General features: G+C 67.7%; 1 protein-coding gene across 1 annotated transcript; it reads left to right on the top strand.

The window, feature by feature from the left end:
• Window positions 1–251: 251 nt before the first annotated feature.
• On the top strand, window positions 252–16,501 carry KCNQ4 (potassium voltage-gated channel subfamily Q member 4; the record flags this gene model as incomplete). Its single annotated transcript, XM_035562008.1, has 14 exons — window positions 252–331; window positions 9,276–9,366; window positions 10,010–10,136; window positions 10,306–10,481; window positions 10,558–10,683; window positions 10,794–10,904; window positions 11,019–11,114; window positions 11,264–11,352; window positions 12,749–12,907; window positions 15,214–15,422; window positions 15,524–15,626; window positions 15,794–15,925; window positions 16,065–16,200; window positions 16,283–16,501. Coding segments are annotated over 14 exons (1,854 nt in total), but the record flags the coding sequence as incomplete, so codon positions are not given.
• Between the last annotated feature and the right edge of the window lie 835 nt (window positions 16,502–17,336).

Genomic DNA, 17,336 nt, shown 5'->3' with positions numbered 1-17,336 from the left:
GGCGGGGGGGGGGGCTCGGCGGGGCCATGCGGCAGCGGGCGGCGTGAACGGGGCCGGGCGCCATGGCCGGGGCGGCGGGGAGCGGCGGGGAGCGGCTGCGGGCGGTGCGCACCGAGGGCGGGGGGCGGCCCGGCGGGACCCCCGCTCCCCGCCGCCGGGGGCTGCTGGCGGCTCCGAGCCCCGGGGCTGCCGCCGCTGCTGTTGCTGCTGCTGCCGCCTCTGCCGCCCCCCGCCCCGCCGGGCCCCCCCGGTGCCGGCGGCGGCTGCAGAACTGCCTGTACAACGTGCTGGAGCGGCCCCGCGGGGGGGCCTTCGTGTACCACGCCTTCATGTGAGTGCCGCGGGACGGGACCCTCCGGGTGCGGGGGGCTGCGACCTCCCGGGGGGTGCGGGGGGGGGTGCTGAGAGCCGGGAGACCCTCGGGGTGCGAGGTGCGGAGCTTCCCCACGCTCCCACCGGGGTTCTCCGGGTGAGCGCCGAGCCGGGGAGCTCCGGTACCGGGCGGGCAGGGGGCGAGCACCGAGCCGGGGAGTGCTGAGCCCCCGACGGCTCCCCCGGTGCCGCGCTGGTGCCCGGGGCTCGCTCTGCGCCGTGCTGGGGGCACCCCCGGGGCACCCCCTCGGTCTGTCCCCGTCCCCTGCGAGCCCGTGGGGAGCCTCGGGGACAGGGGTGCAGCGGAGGGGGCGCAGGGCACCTCTGGGTGCCACCGGGGACCCGTCCCCTGGGGTAGCCGTGGGGCAGGCACCCGCAGTCCCCAGCTGGCACCCCCTGAGCTGTGCCAGGGTGGGATGGGGGAGGCGAGCAGGGGGGCTCTTGTCCCCGGTGAAAGGCTGGCAGCGGTGCCCCGTGAGCTGTGCTCCCCGTGGTCCCCAGCACACCCTGGGGATGCTCCAGGAGCTGGGCCCTTCCCGGGCAGTGCCGCCGCTCCCCAGCCCTGCCATCAGCGGACGCACGGGCTCAGCTCGTGGCTGAGGGGTGAGTTCTGCCCCTTGGGGTGTCCTCAGGGGGCTGGAACCGGGCTGCGGGGTGCACCCAGGGACCGGGGGGCTCCATGCAGGGCTGCTGGAGGGGCTGCGCTGGCTGCCCCCACCTGGGACCCTGCTGGGATGCTGCTGGGACGCTGCTGCTGCTCCCTGCCCGGCCGTAGCCATGCAGAAGGTGATGTTTTTCCCCCAAAATCTCGTGTTGGCTGCGTGTACTCAGTGTGCACCCTGCGACCCTGCTGGGCACGGCTCCCCGCAGAGCGAGAGCCCCAAATTTTGCCTCCCCGGCTCCGTTCCACAGCGGTGACCGGTCGTTAGCGGGGTGCGCGAGCTGCAGCTCATTAAGAGGCAGGAAAGTGGGTCTTGCGTAAGTTAGCACTTTGCGATGGCAGGAGGAATTTGTCACTTGATCGCAGGGCACCTGAGCTCCCCGGGGAGCCAAGAAAGGAGCCTGGGGCCCATTTGTAACGCCTGCCGACACCTCTGCAGTGTGCTGTGGAAATAATACCTACGTTGCAAATGCTGCCCTCGAAAGCTTTTCCTGCGGGGAATTAGGGATGGCAGCCAAAACCTCCTGGTACGGGAGGGGGGGGGGCAGACTTTTTTTTTTTGGCATACTTGCCGGGCTTCTGCACTGGGATCCTCCAGGTGGGCCCAGACATCCTCCTCCTCCTGCAGTGCCTCCTCCCAACGTGTGTTTATCCCCCAAAACAGCAGCACCAGACCGAGCGGGTCCCCTTGTAGAGCCACGAAGCTGCGGGTCCCACCAGGAGATGGTTTTGTCCCCTGTCTTCGAGACCCTCCCGTGGCTCGGGGCAGCTCCCAGGGGCTCATCTGCTGGGGCTGGACCTGGCCAGGGCCACAAAAGTCTGTCCCGAGTTGCTCCCATTGCCATGGCTCCGTCCTCCCCATAACTGCAGGTCGGGGTTTTGTTAAAGGAGATGCGAGCACTGCTCACACCGTGGATGCGGTCGTCTCCTGCCCTCGGGGCTGAGAGCACCGGAGTCACCGGGATGGGGACGGGACTCGTGCCCTTCCCCAGCTCCACCTGCACACGAGGGCTGGGGTGCATGGCTGTGCCTGTGCCCCTGTCCCTGCCGCGCTGCCCGGGATCCCCAAAAGCCCAGGAAGGCTCCGTAGTAGGCGTACAGGGGGCTGCAAGCTCTGTAAGACTTCCCAGGAAGCGTGGCTCACTTCTGGCTTCCAAATTTTCTCTCCCACGGCAGATGGGAGCTGTGAAGCTGTTGCAGCGCTGGGTACTGGCGTTCGCAGGAGTGATTTGTGTGCCTCAACGCCTGAGGACTGGGTTTGGGAACGAGGAGGACGGCGTTACCCCCGCTTGCTCGGGGGACACCGAGGCACAGGAGATGCCCCAAGGTCGCCCAAGGTCGGGGCAGCGCCGGTCCCAGGACCCATCCGCGCCTGCGCGCTGCCTCCCCCAGCAGCCTGGCTCCGAGACAGGGCTGAAAACGGCTAAAATGGAAATACCCGCTGAGAAGCGGAGTGCTTCCCTCCTCTGAGCAGTTTAACGTCTGGGAGCACGTAGCAGGGCTGAGCTGATACCGCTTATTGGAAAAGTTCAGTCTCCTTCTGCTGGCAAATTGATCCCAAATAGTCCCCGAGTGGCTGCTTGGGGCTGGGCCGATGCTGGCCCCCCTCGCAGGGTGGGTTTGTTGCTGGCTCATCTTGCAGCCCCCTCGTCCTGCCCCAGGTGCAGAAATAGAGCCGAGGTGAGCAGTGGCGGCCCCATCCCCTCTGTCCCCTTGCTGTGGGGCCGTGCTGACCACACCGAGCCTGGGCTTGGCTGGCACCAGCTCTAAACGGGAGCTCCTAGCCCGGAGCTTACAGAGAAAATCTGGGAGCGTGACTGGAGCCTATCGGTATAGGCTTTAGAGCCAGAGGCATATAAAAGCTTCCTTTTTCGATGTCCTCCCTCCATGTGCATCGCTGTGGTTGGGGGGAGCTCGCCGAGGAAAGCAAAGCCCCGGGGGGAGCGGTGCCCTGCCCTCGGTGCTGCTGCCCCGGTGGAGACGGGGCCCTTGGTGCTCGCGTTGGCGGCACGGAGCGGCACCAGGAGCTCAGCTCAGCACGTTTCCACCCCTTAGAGGAGCGCTGTAATAATGAACACTCTGACCTGGAGCAAAGTGGGGAAGACCGAGCCAGCAGCACCGGTAGCATCCCACGACCCCTGCCCAAAGCGCAGCCCCCAGGGCAGGGCAAGGCGCGCGCCTCCCCGTGCCGGCTGCTCTGGGAGCACCGGTGGGACGGTGCCAAGCTGGTGTGCCTCTATTTACCCCCCTCCTGAGGAAGTGTCACCCCGTGCCTGGGGCTGAGGATGGGGCGGGGATGTGGAGGAAAAGGGGGGCGCGTGGTGCCCCTGGTTTGGCTGCGGGGCCGTGGGCATCCCTGCTGGTGCTGGGCGGCACAGGGGGCACGGGGCAGCGCTGGCGGGTCCCTCGGTGTGCCAGCCAGATGCTGGCTGGGGAGCAGGCTGCTGGCAGCTCCTGGGCTTTCTGCTCCTGTCCTGTGATGGGAGAGGCTGCGGGGAGCGGGGTGGGATGGCTGCTGGCCGCCCCACTGCAGGGTACGGGGCCCTGCGGGGGGACCCTCACCACCTCCTCCCTCCCTCCATCGCTCGGTGAGCAGGAAATCACCTTCCCCACGATGCTGGGGATTTTGCCGCCGTGCTCAGTGCCTGCAGCAGCCCCGAGCACTGCTTAATGCTTCGGCGCGTGGCAGGGCCCTGCCGAACCCACCTGGGGCCATTTAATGGGCTGGAGCCCCAGAGGGTTTGCAGGGAAATTGCTTCATCTCCTGCTCGGCGCTGGCTGTCCTCCGCCTGCCCGGTAAAACCCTCTGGTGTTAAGCTCCGGGCTTTAACTCGCTGTCACTCTTGCTCTGGAGGGACCTGGCTCGTCCCCAGCCGCTGGCATCCCGCACGGTGGCTCATTTGGGGAGGAGGGGGAGGAGGAAAACCCTTCCTGCCAGACTGCTGCATGCGGGTGGCCAAAATGAAATGGGACAGCGCGGCCAGGACCCTCAGCTGCTGGAGCTGTGCCCTTGGAGCCGGGGCTCTTTCCTCGGGGCGCCAGGGGACACCCTCAGGGCCACCCCCTCTTCCCCTTGCCCAAGCTTGAAATGGGAGCTGCGGATGGGGGGGAAAATGCCAGGGGAAGGAGAAGGCGACGCAGCAGTTTCCTGAACCTGACGCAGTGTCGCTGGGGCATAAAATGAAGTGACTAAGGTGCAACGTGAAACTGCACATTGATTTCCTTCTTTTTTTCTTCTTCATTTCCCCTCTTGCTGCTTCTGCTGGACCCCGAGCACAAGGTGCAGGGTTTGGGGCCTGGGCCTGGCTGGCCCCAGTGGCGAGGATGGGGGACAGCTGCGTGGCCGGGGTGCCCCCACCCAGAGGAGATGCTCTTGGAGAAGCTCGGGTTGTCTGTCCCCTGCGGCGATGCCCTGGGGTGAGGGGATGGAGTGGGGCTGAGCGCCATGACCTGCCCCCTCTGCCCCCCCCCCCATGTGCAATGCCCTCGGGGGGTTTCATCCTGCTTCGCCTCCTCGGGGCCGCTCCTGTCCCCCTCCTGCTGTGCTGGGGTGCGCGGCCCCTCAGGAACGGGTCTGGGAACTCACTCCCTTTCCTCCCCCTCCCCTCAGCCCGTGGCTTGCCAGATGATTCAAGAGCGAAACTATCTCAGCTGCTCCGTGTGAGCGTCTTGGCACCGTCCGCAGGAACCTTGTGACCGTTCCCCTGCCAGGGCGCAGGGCTGGGGGGCCGGGGGGCGATGTGGGGCACAGACCCCAGGCGGGTGATGCACGATGCTGCTCGCAGGCTCGGGCTCACTCTGGCTGGAGCACGAAGGTCTTGGGGCCCTTGGCACCCACCCGAGGGCGCAGGGGTGCGCGGCGTGGCCCCACGTGGGGCTTGGCAGGGGAGGAAGATGCTTGCCTGGCCGTGCAGGGCAGCAGTGCCAGGGTTTTGTCACTCGTGCAGCAAGTCCGTGCCTGGCTGCCTTCACCGGAGCACCCAGCAGGGAAGCACGGAGTGGGACATCATCCAGAGCCGCTGCTGGATGGTGACACTGGGTCTTTGTGTGGCCACGGGACGAGCCATGCAGCCCGCAACCGGGCTCCTTGTCTCGGTCCTGCTTGCACCCTGCGTGCCAGCAGCCCCCATCCCACCTCGCCCCCATGCACCCCCCGGGCTGCCCGAGCTGGAGGCACGGCGGCTCTTAGGGCAGCACCTTCCCCTTCCCAAGGGATTGGGGTCTGTGGGCGCTGGGGTCGGTGGATCCATGCGGGCTGGGCAGGAGCAGCCACCGACCTCCTGCATGGCCATGGGCGAGCAACCAGCGCGCTGCTGCGGCTCTCTGCGGCGCGGGACAAGGAGGCGGCCGCCCCTGCCATGGTTACGGGCACAAACAGGCCTGCTACACCGCCGATATTTATATCCCCGGGGCAGACAGGCCTCCTGCGCCGCCTCTCCTGCAAGGCTGCTGCGCGAGGGACAGGGGATTTATAAGACACGCTGTTTATACAGCTGCAGACGGTGCTCGAGGTGCTGAGCCTGGCGGGCTGGGGATGTGGAGAGCAAAGCACCATCCCTGTCCCCGTCCCTGTCCCTGTCCCCATCCCCATCCCAGCCAGGCTCGGGTGGTTTTGTCCCACGAGCAGACTCGGTGCTCGGGGTGGGGACGCCCAGCGCTGCCACCCAGCACCGCGGGGACCCGGCAGTGCCACGATGGTGCTGGGCTGAGCCGGGGCTGGCGGTGCCGCTGGTTCCTCTCCCTGCCAGGGCCGTGCCGGGCTCGTCCCCGGGCCGAGCTGTTTGCACTGCGGCGCGTGGTGTTTTCCTTCCACTGCGTTACCGCCGGGCTCTGCCGTGCCGCCGCCCGCAGGGGAGCGAAGCAGCGGGGCCGGGCACGGGGGTGCCCAAACCTCACCCCCCGTTTCCTAGCCTCGCCAGACCCCGCGGGGTGCAGCACCCAGGGCTGGAGCCTGTCTGCCCGGGGGTGTTCGGCCCGTGCTAGCTCAGGTTTGGGGGTGCTGGGGGTGCCCCTGGCTGGCCAGAGCTGACCCCTTCCCATTTCCCTGAGCTCAGCAGCTTCCCCTGCTCCTTCCCCTCTCCTGCCGCTGGCGTGGCCGGAGCGGCCGGGAGCATATGGCAAAGGCGGCTCTAATGAAGATTAATGCGAGGAGGTTCACTTTCTCCAACCAGACCCGCCCCCCGCTGGGTTTTAATTAATATTTTGGGGCACGGCGGGAGGAGTGTTCCTGCGGACAAGCTCCTTCCCTGCAGGGTGTGGGGAGGCAGAGGAGGTGCTCCCGCAGCCCCTGCGATGCTGCCTGGCTGCAGCACTTGTCCCCGTGTCCCCTCCTGCATGGGGACATGAGGGGGCTGCGGGGAGCCCCTTTCCTGCCCGCCCTGCTGCCTCCCAGCACCTGACCCTCCCCTAAGCCGCTTAGGCGCTGCCAGCAGCCAGGCCGGGGCGCTCGCCCCAGCTTTGCAAGTTAATTCCTAGCAGGTGATGTGTTCCCACAAAGTTGCTTTCCCTGCCGGGCCGTGGGGGCCTCACATGATCGTGTCCTTCACAAAACCCCGCTGCGGGGCCAGGGGCCAGGCAGGAGCATCCCCCGGGGGGTGGCACTGGGGACAGGGGCTCTGTGTGTGGATATCCATCACTCCTGCAGTGTGGTGTTCCCGACCAGCTCGGTCCCCGTGCAGCCCATTGCAGTGCTAAGGGAAGAGGGAGCCCAGCGGGGCCAGCGTGTGCCAGGGATCAGAGACCCCCCCCCGCCTCCATCCCCGGCTTGGGCGAGAGGCACAAATCTTCGCAGGCTGGGAGATTTCTGCATTCTCTTCTGCTTTGTGCTCCGCTGCCCATGTAATTGCCTGCCAAATCCCAATTGTATAATCTTTATTGCTGATGGTGCACAAAGGCTCTGCCCTGGGCTGCTCAGCCAGGGCTTGGGTTTGCTTCTCCGGACGAGCGTCGCGGCGGGGAGCCTGGCGAGCTGCTGCTGCCCCCGGCTGCTAAGGGCAGAGCTGCTGCATGGGGCAAGGGCTCCGCTCCTCGTGCAGGGGGGCAGGGGCTGGCTGCAGCCCCCAGCCCCACAGACGGGGAGCACCTCGGAGCATCGCATGGGGCCGTGACGCCCCCAGCCCCTTCGTTTGGGTGTGTGTTGTTCCAGCTCTGCCTTCCCCTTGCCCTGCATCCAGCCCTTCTCCTGTTTCCTTGCATTTTTCTGCCATCAGCCTAGTCTCCAATTTCCCCTCGTGGCAGTTTTGGGGAAGGGACCTGCCTGGCCCCTTCAGGCTGCTTTCTGACCCAGGTCTCGCTCTCGCTCCTTTTGCACCATCCCCACCAGCCCGGCTTGGTGCGGTGCTGCCGGGGACCTGGCCACGCTCAGCCTGGAGACCCTCAGCTCCCCCACCCCAGTGCTCGGTGCCTGAGCCACCTCCCCTTGGCCTGGGTGCTCCCGAGGAGGGCACCGAGCATCCAGGAGGATACCGAGCATCAAGGAGGGCACTGAGCATCGTCCCGGCAGACACCGCTCCCCGTGGTGCCTTCCTGCAGGCGTGCGGGTCTGGTTTCAGCCCCTCAGCCACCCCGGGCAGCCAATTCGGCTCCAAAACTCCGTGTCAGCAGCAAGAGGAGACGAGAAAGTGCTTCGAGCCGGCTCTCTGCAGCACCTCTTGCAGGTCCCATGGGCTTTGCTTGCACTGGGTGCAGGAGCTGCTGGGGGGCTGGATGGGGTGCTGGGGCCACCCTGCTTGCACCACCAGCCCCTGTCCTGGCTGCCCCAGTGCTGCCCATGGTGGGGCTGCGCTCCCAGCTCTGTCCCTGCTGCCCCCAGTGGTGCCCGGTCCAGGGGGCGCGGTGCCGGTGCCCCCGTGCCATTACGCAAGGCGGCTCCAGCGGAGCCCTCTGCGCGCCATCACGTGGGCCGGTGGCACAAACCCTCCGCTTTCCATTTTTAGAATCGCTGGATCAGGGGAAAAAATGTATTTTTGGAGAGTTTCATTTGCTTCAGCTCCAGAATCTATTTTTCTCTTCCCCTCCTTTTTATTTTAAATGGGCCAAAGCCCCTTTCGTCTTACCCCAGCTCTTGGGACAGGCAGCCTCAGAGCTGCTCCCTGCTGACTCTGCCCTTGGGTCTCGCCTGGCCCAGCCGTTCCCAAGTGGCTCCGTGTCCCTGCTGCGGTGGCAGGTCCCCATGGTGGCAGCGACAGCGGGGACAGTGGCTCTGGTCCCCCTTCTGCCTGGGGGGGGCCCTCCAGCTCCTGCACTGCTTTTAATTAGCGGTTGTTTTGCCCGGGAAGAGGCTGCAGGGCTGCGGCAGAGCCTGGCACTGAGCCCCACAGCTGCTGGAGCCAGGCCTTCCTCCTCCTCCTCCTCCTCCTCCTCCCCCGTGTGCTGCGGGGTGGCCTGGGGACATGTCCCCATCACGGGGGTCCTGTGGGGACCCTCTGGTTCAGCCACCCCATGGCTCAGAGAGGGGTTTGTCACTGTGATTGCCTGGGGGGTGGCACCTGGGCCCCGGCTGCCTCCAGCCCTGGGTGCGCAGCCCCCTCCAGCACCAGGATGCTGCAAACTGGCCCCTGGCCCCCTCCGCCTGCCCAGCAGTGAGGTGTAAAGCCCCCCCCTCCCCTTGCCTGTCCCCTGGGGACATTGCTCCCAGTGCTGGCAGTGGCAGCGGGGAGGCTGCGTGCAGGAGCTGTGCAGTGTCCGAGGTGCCCCCTGCAGCCCCCGCTCCTGGGCGAGAGGGTGGGGACGGTGGGGGGGGGGGTCTCGGCCTCACACACCCTCGCCGTGCTCCCCCGGGTATTTCTGGGCGTTAAATACCCCAGAACCACAGAACGGCTCGGGTTGAAGGGACCTTCGAGATCCTCCGGCTCCAGCCCCCCACCATGGGCACGACCCCTGCCCCCAGCCCCGGCTGCCCCCAGCCCCATCCAGCCCGGCCTTGGGCACTGCCAGGGCCGGGCACCCCCAGCCCCTGGGGGCCGCCTGCTCCGTGCTCCACTGCCCTCGGGGGCCGAATTTCTTCCTCCTACCCATCCCGAGCCCACCCCCCCCCCGAACGGGCGCCGTGCGGGACCCTCGGGCAGCGGCTGCCGGGGTCTCCTCGGGGCGCGCTCCGGGCGCAGCCCCGCACCCTGCGCGCTCCCGAGCCGCTCCCTGCCTCCCCCTAGGGGCAAAGCCCGGCCTCGGAGGCTCAGCCTCGGCCGCCGAGGAGGTCCGGGCTCCGCCCGACGCCTTCCCACCCCGTGCGCTCTCGTTGCAGCTTCCTCCTCGTCTTCAGCTGCCTGGTGCTCTCCGTCTTCTCCACCATCCAGGAGCACCAGAAGCTGGCCAACGAGTGCCTCTTCATTCTGGTAAGGGGGGGGGACACCCGTGCTGAAACCACCGCAGCCCCCTGGAGACCCCTTCCCAGCCCTCAGCCCGTGGGTTCCACCGCTGGTCGACGCCGCTGGCGATGCCACCCGTCCCGGCACGTCGGGGATGCTGCGGGGTGGCCTCGCTGCTGCGGGGTCCCGGCGGCTCGGGGCGGCCCCTCGGCGGGGTGGGGAGGCTCACGCCGCTGGGCAAGGCAGGGCAGGAGGGGCTAAAAAAGGCAACTTTCCCCCAAAGTGTCAGAAACGGCTGACGCCGGAGTTCTTGCGAGCGGTGGGGACTAAATCGGGAAGGTCCTTGTGACTTTCCCCCGAGTAAGCAGAACGGGGGCTTGTTTGTGCGGGAGGTAGGAGGACAATGCTGACGGAGGAGGAAAAGGACCCGGCTAAATTTGAGCTTGGCACAGGTAGGAGGGCTGGGCTGCTCAGACAGCCTCGACTGCCACGGCCCCAGCGTCTGCCCTGCCTGCCCCGCACCGGGAGCTCGGAGCTGTGTCACTGGGGGTCTCCTGAGAGGGGTCCTGGGGTCCCCCCGCTCCAACGTTTCCTTTTGCACCCCCAAACCCTCCCTGCGCCGCCCTGCCGCCCCTGCCCACCTCGTTTCACCCTGCTTCTCCCCCCACAGGAGTTTGTCATGATCGTGGTGTTCGGCATGGAGTACGTCGTCCGCGTCTGGGCGGCCGGCTGCTGCTGCCGCTACCGGGGCTGGAGGGGACGGCTCCGCTTTGCCCGGAAACCCTTCTGCGTGATAGGTACGGGGTGCGGGGATTTGGGGTCTTTGAGCATCACCCAGGCCATAAAAACCCCAGCACCCGACCCTCGCCCTCGTGATAGGTACGGGGTGCGGGGGTTTGGGGACTTTCGGCATCACCCATACCATAAAAACCCCCACACCCGACCCGTACCCTCACTACCCGATAGATTTCATCGTCTTCATCGCCTCGGTGGCCGTCATCGCCGCCGGCACCCAGGGCAACATCTTCGCCACCTCGGCGCTGCGCAGCATGCGCTTCCTGCAGATCCTGCGCATGGTGCGCATGGACCGCCGCGGCGGCACCTGGAAGCTGCTGGGCTCCGTCGTCTACGCCCACAGCAAGGTGAGGGCAAGGCGAGGGGGTCCCGGTGTGCCCCCCACCCCCCGCCCCGGCCCTGCTCACCCCGCTGCCCCGGCAGGAGCTGATCACCGCCTGGTACATCGGCTTCCTGGTGCTCATCTTCGCCTCCTTCCTCGTCTACCTGGCCGAGAAGGACGCCAACGCGCAGTTCGCCACCTACGCCGACTCCCTCTGGTGGGGCACGGTAAGCTCGTCCCCCGCGGCCCCCCGGCCCCGGGAGGGGACCAGGAGGGTGGGACGGGGCCGCGGGGGGGGAGCTCCCTGCAGGGCCCCCCGTTCTGTGTCCCCGCGCAGGTCACGCTCACCACCATCGGCTACGGGGACAAGACGCCGCAAACGTGGCTGGGGCGGATGCTGGCGGCCGGCTTCGCCCTGCTCGGCATCTCCTTCTTCGCGCTGCCCGCCGTGAGTAGGGCTGGGACGGGAGGGGGGGCCGCTCCCCCACCCCGCCACGTGGCAAAAACTGGGGAGAAAGGGGCAAAATCCACCCCCACGGACCCCATCCCCTCCTGTCCCCAGGGTATCCTGGGCTCTGGCTTTGCCCTCAAGGTGCAGGAGCAGCATCGGCAGAAGCACTTTGAGAAGAGGCGGACGCCTGCAGCAAATCTCATCCAGGTAGCACAATCCAACCCCGGTCTGCCTGACCCTGCCCGTGGGTGCCCGAGGGGTGTCTCTGCCTCCATGGGTCCCCATGGGGGGGACAGGAGGGACAGCAGGCGGGGCTCGGGCCAACCCCGATGCCTGGGGGACTCTCTTGTGCCCAGGCTGCGTGGCGGCTGTACTCGACGGACGCCAGCCGAGCGTACCTGATGGCCACCTGGTGCTACTACGACAGCCTCCTGCCCTCCTTCAGGTAGGCAGGGTGCAGGCGAGCGGCCACGGGGGGGCTCGCAGAGGGTCCCCGCAGGGATGAGGGGACACGTGGGGACGCCGAGGGCTCGGTGGGGACCGCGGGGCTGAGCAGCTTCTTGCTCAGCCCCAGGATGCCGGAGCCGCAGCTCAGCAGCTGCCAAATGCCCAGCTCCATCCTCCCCCTGCCCTGCCCTCAGCACCCATCCCACCGCCCCCTCTCACCCCATCCATCGCCTTCCTGCGGAAAGGGGACGGTGCTGCCGGTCGCAGGGACCCCACAGCCGTGGCGGTGGGGCTGCAGCCAGCCAGGAGCCAGAGGGACCCAAGGGGCACAGCCGGGAGCCCCCTGCCCCGTCCTGCAGCGCTCTCACCTCCCAAGGCCTCCCAAATGCTGCTGCCACGTGTGAGCGAGGACCCCGAAACGTCTCCGGATGCCCTGCGTGCTCCCAGCCCTGCCCTCCCGTCCATCTTCGGTTTTGCGTTCTGCTGCCGCTCACTTCTCGTGTTTCTTTGCCACGACAAATTTGTGATTCTGTTTCGCTCTTTATTTTTTCCAAAGGCAGGGTTCTTAACAGCCCGGGAAGCTGTGCCTCTGGTTCCCGAGGAGATCTGGTGCCCCCGGTGCATCGCTGCCGAGCGCGGCGGTGGGCCCTGCGGTCCTGCTGTGCCGGGAGCCTCTTCTCCTGCAGCAGAGTGAGGACAGGGCCGGGCTCGATCCCTGCGGGGTCTGAGCCTCCCCCAGCTGCTCCAGCAGCACACGAGTCCCCACGTCACTTGGAGGCAGGTCCCTGCAGCAGGGACACTCGTCCTGCCTGTCCCCTGCCCGTCCCATTCCAGTGGCGTTGCCACCACCTCTCAGCCGTGCAGGCTGCGTGGGAGCCCTTCCCCTTCCCCTTCCCGTTCCCCTTCCCTTTCCCCTTCCCCTTCCCCTTCCCCTTCCCCTTCCCCTTCCCCTTCCCCTTCCCCTTCCCCTTCCCCTTCCCCTTCCCCTTCCCCTTCCCCTTCCCCTTCCCCTTCCCTTTTCCCTTCCCCTTTCCATGTCCATGTCCACAGTGCTGCCACCCAGGCAGGACCCCAAGGTGGAGGTGGGGATGGGGTGGCCGTCCCCCACCAGCTGTGACACCAAGCTGCTCGTTCAGCCCCGCTGCAGACCCCGTTCCCCGTGGGGGCAGAGGCTGCGGGTTGGGCTTCGTGCTCTCCCCATGCCCTAAGGTCAGCCGGAGCTGTTAAGAAGCTGGTTTTTGAAAGCAAGCGCGTGCCCTGCCTTTCCTTCTTGTTTTGCTCATTTTTTTTTTGCTTTGTTTTGCACAGAGGACCTGCTCCAGCCTTGGTTCGCTCCCCCTGTTTGCTTTGCCGAGTTTTAATTTCTCCATGTTTTCATTTAACCCCGACCTCAGAGAGCTGGTCCTAATGTTTGAGCATTTGCACCGAGCCCGCAACGGAGGATTTAGGAATTCAGAGGTGAAAAAATGGCCCGACGGAGCCCCACCGCCGCCTTATCAGTCCTTCACCTCTGGCCAGAAAAGCGCCGTCCCCGCGGCTTGTTCAGGGGAAAGGTAGGGAGCAGCCCGCCGCGGCTCCGTGCTGTCTCTGCCCGCTCCTCTGTGTCCCTGCGTGGTGCCACCACCGTCACGGCGGCAGAGCAGCCCCCAGCCCCGCTGCCCCGGCAGCACCATGCCGGGCCCCCTACCCCGTGCCGATTTTTGCCCCGGCTGGTGGCCCCCCCGGGGGACAGGCCCCTTGGACGGATGCTGTCGCAACGCCGTGGAGCCCCTTGCAATGCTCAGCCCCAGCTCCGCCAAGTGCCCGTGGTGCTGGGATGATGCACGGGGGTGCTGAGCGTGGTCCTGAGCTCTGAAGGCTGAAGAACACCCGGGGGACCCCGGCGTGCCACCGAGCCTGCCGCCCCGGGCATCGGCGCTGGGCACTTGGGCCAGCGGCAGGGTTAGGTGGGGAGAGGGGGCTCTGCTCCACCACAGCCCCGTGCCTCAGTTTCCCCTGAGGGGCTGAGGGGGACCCGCTCCCCCCAGATGGCCCCGAGGTGAGTATGGGCTCGGGGGGCTCCTCCTGCGGCAGCACCCGCGTCTGTACCCCAGGTTTCCTGGCCCCACATCAGCCACCCGGCTGCAGGAGCCGGCCGTCTGGCCCCATCTCCACGAGCATCGCCTCTCATAACATCTCATCTTGTCTCTCTCCTCCCCCTCCTGCTCACCCCCTGCTCTCCATCCCCCCACCTCCCCCACAAACCTTCTCTGCCCCCCACTCACCCCGAAGCTGGAAGGAGGAGGACGCGCAGCCCCACAAGTGCTTGAGCCTCAGGTAACATTCGCCCCCGAGCCGCCTGCCCCGTCCTGCAGCGAGCGGGCACGGGGACCCCACGAGAGAAGGGGTGCAGGATCGGGCCCATTGGCCCCCATGGGGTGCACAGGGCCGGCGCCGTGCAGCCGCCCGGTCCCGCACGCGGCTCCCACCGTGCTTTTTTACGGAGCTGCAGGACTTTCCTCTGCGAGGCAGGTGTTGGTGTTTATGCAGGACCTACACAAACAACGTCGCTCAGCTCCTTGCCCCCGCAGCGGGAGCGGGGTCTGCGCGCCCACGCTGCGGGGTCGGGCACGCTGCGGGGTCGGGGGGCTCTAACCCACGCCGGCCACCCCCTAACGCTGTTTCTCTCCCGTGTCTGCCCCGACCCCAGGCAGATGTTTAGTGGTAAGCCGAGGCTCTCGCGGACGTGGGCCACGTGGAGACGGAGGTACCGGGGCCAGGAGCCGCCGGGTGCATGGGCTCCGTGCGGGGCTGCCTGCTGGCCGGGGGGCGAGGCAGAGGGGCAGAGAGGGCAGAACGGGGTTGTCCTGCTGCGCGGGGAGGTGCTGCATGGCTTGGGCTGGGGGCTGGCTCACACGGTGGTCCCACCCCCACGGTGGCCGTGCCTCGGTTTCTCCCTCTGCGGTGTGGCTGAGCCGTGCTGGGCTTGCCGCGTCCGATGGCAGCAAAGTGGGGCACTTGGATAAACCCCGTCCCAGCCTGTCCTGCAGCCCGGAGCTCACGGGGAGCGACCCTTCCCCTTCCTCCAGCTGCGGGTGCTTGCGGCAGAGCCGCCGGCTGCAGCAACCTGCCCGGATAAAGGCAGGAGCCCGGTGCCCCCAGCTCCTGGCTGGGGAAGTCGAGGAAGGCGCCTGGGTCTCACGGAGCCCCCGGTGCAGCGGGCGGGGGTCTCCCCACGCCGTGCTTTGCTCAGGACCCTCTGCGGCTTCGGCTTCCTCCGCACCGGGGCTGTGCATCGCGGGGTGAAGCTGGGCCCCTTTCTGCTCGGCCTCCTCGCATGTCCCAAAGCGTGCTTGCGGTCCCGCGTCACAGCGGAGGCAGCACCGGGCGGTGTTTTTGTGTAGGTCCTCCATAAATGATGTCTGTCGTTCCCTCCCCAAGCCAGCAAAGCTCGCGCTGGGGCTGCAGAGGGGCGGCTGCGCTCAGCCCGCAGGAGCAGAGCAGGAACTGGGCGCTGGAGGAGGAGGAGGAGGAGGAGGAGGAGGAGGAGGAGGGTGGGGGGGCCTGGCCGGGCTCCCCAAACCCCCCCCCCGCCAGCCGAGCTGGGGCAGGAGCGGGGCTGCTCCGTGTGGGGCCGGGGCCGGCTGCTCTGCTGCGTGTCCCCCCTCTGTGCCCGTCTGTCCCCTGTCCGTCTGTCTCCTCCTTTCTCTGCTCTCAGAAATAAAAAGGAGTTTAAACACCTCCTGCACGGGCATGCGGTAACGCCTGCTCCCGGCCTGTCCTGCACTCGATCTCGTGCCCAATTCGTGTTCCGGGGGCTCTGCAGCCCCATCCTCCCCCCCCGTGCCCCCCTTTGACGCTGCCGTCCTCTGCCCCGCAGCACCAAGATGGGCATCAAGGACCGCATCCGGCTGGGCCCCCCGGGCAGCCGGGGCCGGCAGCACCTGGGCCCCCCCCTGCAGCGCTCCCCCAGCCCCGAGGACATCCCCGAGGCCTCGAGCCCCAGCAAGGTGCACAAGAGCTGGAGCTTCAACGACCGCACGCGCTTCCGCGCCTCCCTCAGGCTCAAGCCGCGGCCCCCGGCCGAGGGTGAGCACCGGGAGCGGGCTGGGGGGCGAGGGGTCCCTCTGGGTTGGGGGGGGGGGGGGGGTGTCCCCGGGCTCTGCCACGCGCTGCTCTCGTGCCCGCAGGTGACTGCCCGCCGGAGGACAGCGGCGAGGAGAAGAGCCCCCCCTGCGACCTGACCTTCGAGGACATCATGCCGGCGGTGAAGAGCCTGATCAGGGCTGTCCGGTGAGCCCGTCCCAGCCCGCCTCCCCTATATTGCCTCTCCCGTCCCCAAAACAGCGCTCGGGGCGAGCAGGTGTCTCCGGAGAGGGGGGTGGCGAGCGGTGTCCCATGGGTGCTGGGGGCTCTGCCCCCCCACCCCGGTGCCTGCAGCCACCCCGCTGTCCCCGCAGGATCCTGAAGTTCCTGGTGGCCAAGAGGAAGTTCAAGGAGACCCTGCGGCCCTACGACGTTAAGGATGTCATCGAGCAGTACTCGGCCGGGCACCTGGACATGCTGGGCAGGATCAAGAGCCTGCAGACGCGGTGAGCTGGGACCCACAGGTGCCGGGGGGGCTCTGGGTTCCTGCAGGTCCCCCCCGCAAGCCGTGCCCATCCATCATGACGCGCAGGACACGTCCCACGAGCCCCGTCCCTCACGGTCTCGTGTGTCCCCTGGGGACAGCGTGGACCAGATCGTGGGCAGGGGGGGCCCCGCTGCGGACAAGAAGATGCGGGAGAAGGGGGAGAAAGCGGCGCCAGAGCCGGAGCCGGTGGACGAGCTGAGCATGATGGGGCGCGTGGCCAAGGTGGAGAGGCAGGTGAGGAGGGGACGGCCACCGGCGAGCGCGTCCCCGTCCCCTGGGGTCCCCCGGGGGCCCGCTGAGCGCTGCCCGCCCGCAGGTGCAGTCCATCGAGCACAAGCTGGACCTGCTGCTCGGCCTCTACTCGCAGTGCCTGCGCAAGGGCTGCACCAACTCCTTCAGCCTGGGCGCCGTGCGGGTGCCCCCCGGCGAGCCCGACATCACCTCCGACTACCACAGCCCCGTGGAGCACGAGGACATCTCGGCCTCCGCCCAGACGCTGAACATCTCCCGCTCGGCCAGCGCCAACATGGACTGAGGGCAGCGGGGCAGGGCGGCGGGGACGGATCCTGACAGCCTGCGGCGGGGGCGCAGGACAGGGTGCGGGGGGCGCGGGAGCCCCCACGGCATCACCCAGCCCCACCGAGCCGCGTCCAGCACCGCGGTACTTGGACCTTGCGGTGAGCCCCCAGGCGGTGCGCGGGGCGCGGTGGCAGCAGCAGGATGGGGTGCAAGCAGGGTCCGACCACGCTGCGAGGCGGAGGAGCCCCCCACGTGGGGGGGGGGGGGGGGTGCTCCGGGCTGGAAGCCCCCAGAGCAGGGCACGTGTCCATCTCCCCAGCAGGGTCCTGCCCGGGTGCCACCCGCTCACCCCCCAGGGCCACCACCAGCTATGCAAGGCTCCAGCCCCTCGCTGCCGGTGCTGAGCAGGGGTGCTGGGGCACAACCCGATGCGGTTTTATCGCTGCAGGTCGGGGCAGCGGCGGGGGTCTGCCCGGTGCAGGGGGCAGGGGTCTGATCCCCCCGGCCTGCCCTGCCCGGGTTCATTCCCCTGCTCCCCTCGCCGGACCTCCAGAAGCACAGCAGCGCCTTCTGCCTGCCCGTGCATGCTCCCAGGGCAATATATATATAGGAGATATATATGTGTATATATATTATATATATGCAATAATGTCTGAATATGCAACACCCCCGGGGAGAGCAACCCAGGGGGACATCGTAGGCAATAAGCAACCCCCCCCCCCCCCCCCCCGACAGCGCACAGGGCTGGATCCTGCTCCCCCGGGGGGTCCTGAGGACTCAGGGCCGGGTGGCAAACCTCTGCTGGAGGGGGGTGTCCCTGTGCCCCCCCCCCCCCTCCCCCCCGCACGCTG

The sequence above is a fragment of the Cygnus atratus genome, chromosome 23, assembly GCF_013377495.2.
Source record: "Cygnus atratus isolate AKBS03 ecotype Queensland, Australia chromosome 23, CAtr_DNAZoo_HiC_assembly, whole genome shotgun sequence".
Lineage (NCBI taxonomy): Eukaryota > Metazoa > Chordata > Aves > Anseriformes > Anatidae > Cygnus > Cygnus atratus.
The sequence above is the reverse complement of the archived record's forward strand: the minus strand, read 5'-3'. Positions and strand labels throughout refer to the sequence as shown.